General features: G+C 58.3%; 1 protein-coding gene across 1 annotated transcript in view; it reads left to right on the top strand.

The window, feature by feature from the left end:
- LOC104496289 (low affinity cationic amino acid transporter 2-like) overlaps positions 1–1,176 on the top strand; it is a gene marked incomplete at its 3' end in the record, with an annotated part of 4,899 nt that extends 3,723 nt beyond the window's left edge. The window contains exons 9-10 of the mRNA XM_010139376.1: positions 725–833; positions 1,094–1,176. Coding sequence (XP_010137678.1) covers positions 725–833; positions 1,094–1,176 — 192 coding nt within the window. The remainder of the gene's footprint in view (positions 1–724; positions 834–1,093) is intronic.
- Positions 1,177–2,302: the final 1,126 nt, after the last annotated feature.

Below are 2,302 nucleotides of genomic sequence, written 5' to 3'. Positions count from 1 at the left end.
AGTTGCCTGGTGCATCGCTGCTCTGGCTGTGCTTCTGCGGTGGATGCTGGTGGCAGCTCTGCTTTTCTGGAGGCAGCCTCAGAGCCAGGAGAGAGCATCCTTCATGGTGAGCACATAGCCTGGCTCTTGGGGACTGTCCCCAGGGAGGACAGAATGGGAGGGAGGCAAGTGCCACAGCCCCATGGGGAAAGGATTACATTGCATCAGGGGATGTTACCTCTGCTTTGGGTCAGACAGATCCTTGCTGCCTCCACCTTGAGCAAAGTGCTGTTGGAGGCATTGGGCAGCTCATGGGGTTTTTCATAGGGACCATGAGGGCTGCTTGGTTCTTCCCCCCATGTCTTGCAGGCCAAAGGGACACTCCCTGCATCCCCAGTGAAGCCCAGGGCCTGTTGCACGTATCAAAGCTGCTCTTCAGTAAAAAGAAACCTGGTCCTGATACCTTGGCTTGGTTTTACTAGCAGTTTACTGCCTCCCCCTCAAATCCTGTAGCACCTCCTGCCCCAGTGCAGGACCTGTCAGCCAAACCCCCCTCCCTGAGCATCTCTCTCCAGCACAGGCTGCAGTCCCAGCTTAGCTCTCTGAGCCTGGCAGCCAGGCTGGGCTCCCTGTTGCCCATAGGCAATTAGCCAAAGCAGCAAAGACCCAAATTTGGCTGTGAAACCCTGTGGGCCAGCCAGTGCCTCCAGCCATGACCCTGCCACCTTGTGCTTGGTCCCTGCAGGTTCCCTGCCTGCCCTTCCTGCCGCTGCTCAGCATTACCATCAACAGCATCCTGATGGCCCGGCTCAGCGCGGCTGCCTGGCTGCGGTACCTGCTCTGGATGACCACTGGTATGCCCAGCCGCTCTCCGGTCCCAGAGCTGGTGGCAGCCTCTTTGGGTGATGCAGAGGTGGTCTGAGAGCCTGCGGTGTTAATGCTGGCTGCAGAGCAGGGGTGGGTGGGTGGAGGAGACTCTGAACTTTAATGTCAAAGGGTGGTGGGAGTACCTCATCATCTGATGTGTGGTCCAAAGGAGTGGGAGCTTTGTGGTGGGGAGGGAAGAGAGAGAAACACACACCCCTCCCCTCCCCCCCATTATGCCTGTTCCCAGGTTTCCTCATTTACTTTGGCTATGGGATCCGGCACAGCACTGAGAACCACCAGCCTGAAGGGGCAACCCCTGGGGAGCCACTGGTGAGCATGGCCAGGGAGGTGGTCCTGGAGCCCTGTGGGACTGTGGAGTGCCCATCTGCTCCAGGGCAGTAAGACAGGCTGGTCTCTGAGCAACTGGATCCTTCCACCTGCGGGGCAGAGAGACCCCTTGGGCTGAAGGTCCCATCCTGTGGAGGGGCACAGTCCTGCTGTGAGCCTGGGAGCTGTTTTCTCCTGAGTCTGAATCCTTGTGGCAAGCCCCTGATGGAGTTTTGTCTGGAGAGGATAAAGCAGGCAAGTGTTTTTGCTGCTGTTATTGGATTGTAAGTGGGTTTTTTTTGGTCTTTGAAACCTCTCCCTGTCCCCTCATCCACCCTGTCCCTCAGCTGCTCGTGCTGCCCTGTCCCTCCATGCTGCCTTAGCACCCTGAGGCAGGCAGGGCTGACCTGCCTGTCCCCTGTGATCACCAAGGCACTGCCAGGGCTGGGCTTTTTCCTCCTTACTGTAAGTCCTTTTCTGGACTCATTTATTCCTCCTCCTTGGTTCCCAGCCAGGCACATTCCTCTGGGTCCCACGCGTGCTGTGCCTTGGGGGCAGTGGGATGCAGTACCAGGTGCCCAGAGCAGGATGCCTGAGCCTGCCAGCCTCATCTCCCTTTGCCCAGCCATCCTACAGCTGGGCAGGATTTATTGGGGCAGCAACCTGCCCCATAACCCCTGCTTTGGTGCATCCCCCCACATCCCTGAGGTTGCTTTGCAAAGGTGGACTATGCCCCCCCACCCCTCCCCAGAGCCACAGGGGTGCACAGAGCCGCTGCTGTTGTGGGGTGATGCTGGTCAAACCATCAAGTTCCCCATTTCCCACTGTGGGCGTGCTCTGGAGGCGCTTGGGTGAGAGCCAGACCCTGCATCTGTGTTGCCTTCATGGCTGCTTTGTTCACCAACGTTTTTTCTGATAAGGATCAGCACAAAGGACGGAAGCGGCTGTTGCTGTGGCCCTGCTGGCTGGGAGGGTGGGATTCTGCCCTGTGCTGAGAGCTCATTGAAACAAATGAAATGAGGGAAGGAGCAGGAAAAAAGGGGGATCAGCAGCGGGGGCCTGTTCTGGGGCACCTGTGTTGTGGCTGTGTGGAGCCTGCTCCCTGCCCTCCCCCTGCCTGAGGTGCAGA

Source organism: Buceros rhinoceros, unplaced genomic scaffold (assembly GCF_000710305.1).
Source record: "Buceros rhinoceros silvestris isolate BGI_N320 unplaced genomic scaffold, ASM71030v1 scaffold18527, whole genome shotgun sequence".
Classification (NCBI taxonomy): domain Eukaryota; kingdom Metazoa; phylum Chordata; class Aves; order Bucerotiformes; family Bucerotidae; genus Buceros; species Buceros rhinoceros.
Note: the sequence above shows the minus strand (reverse complement) of the source record. Positions and strands in the feature narration are given on the sequence as shown.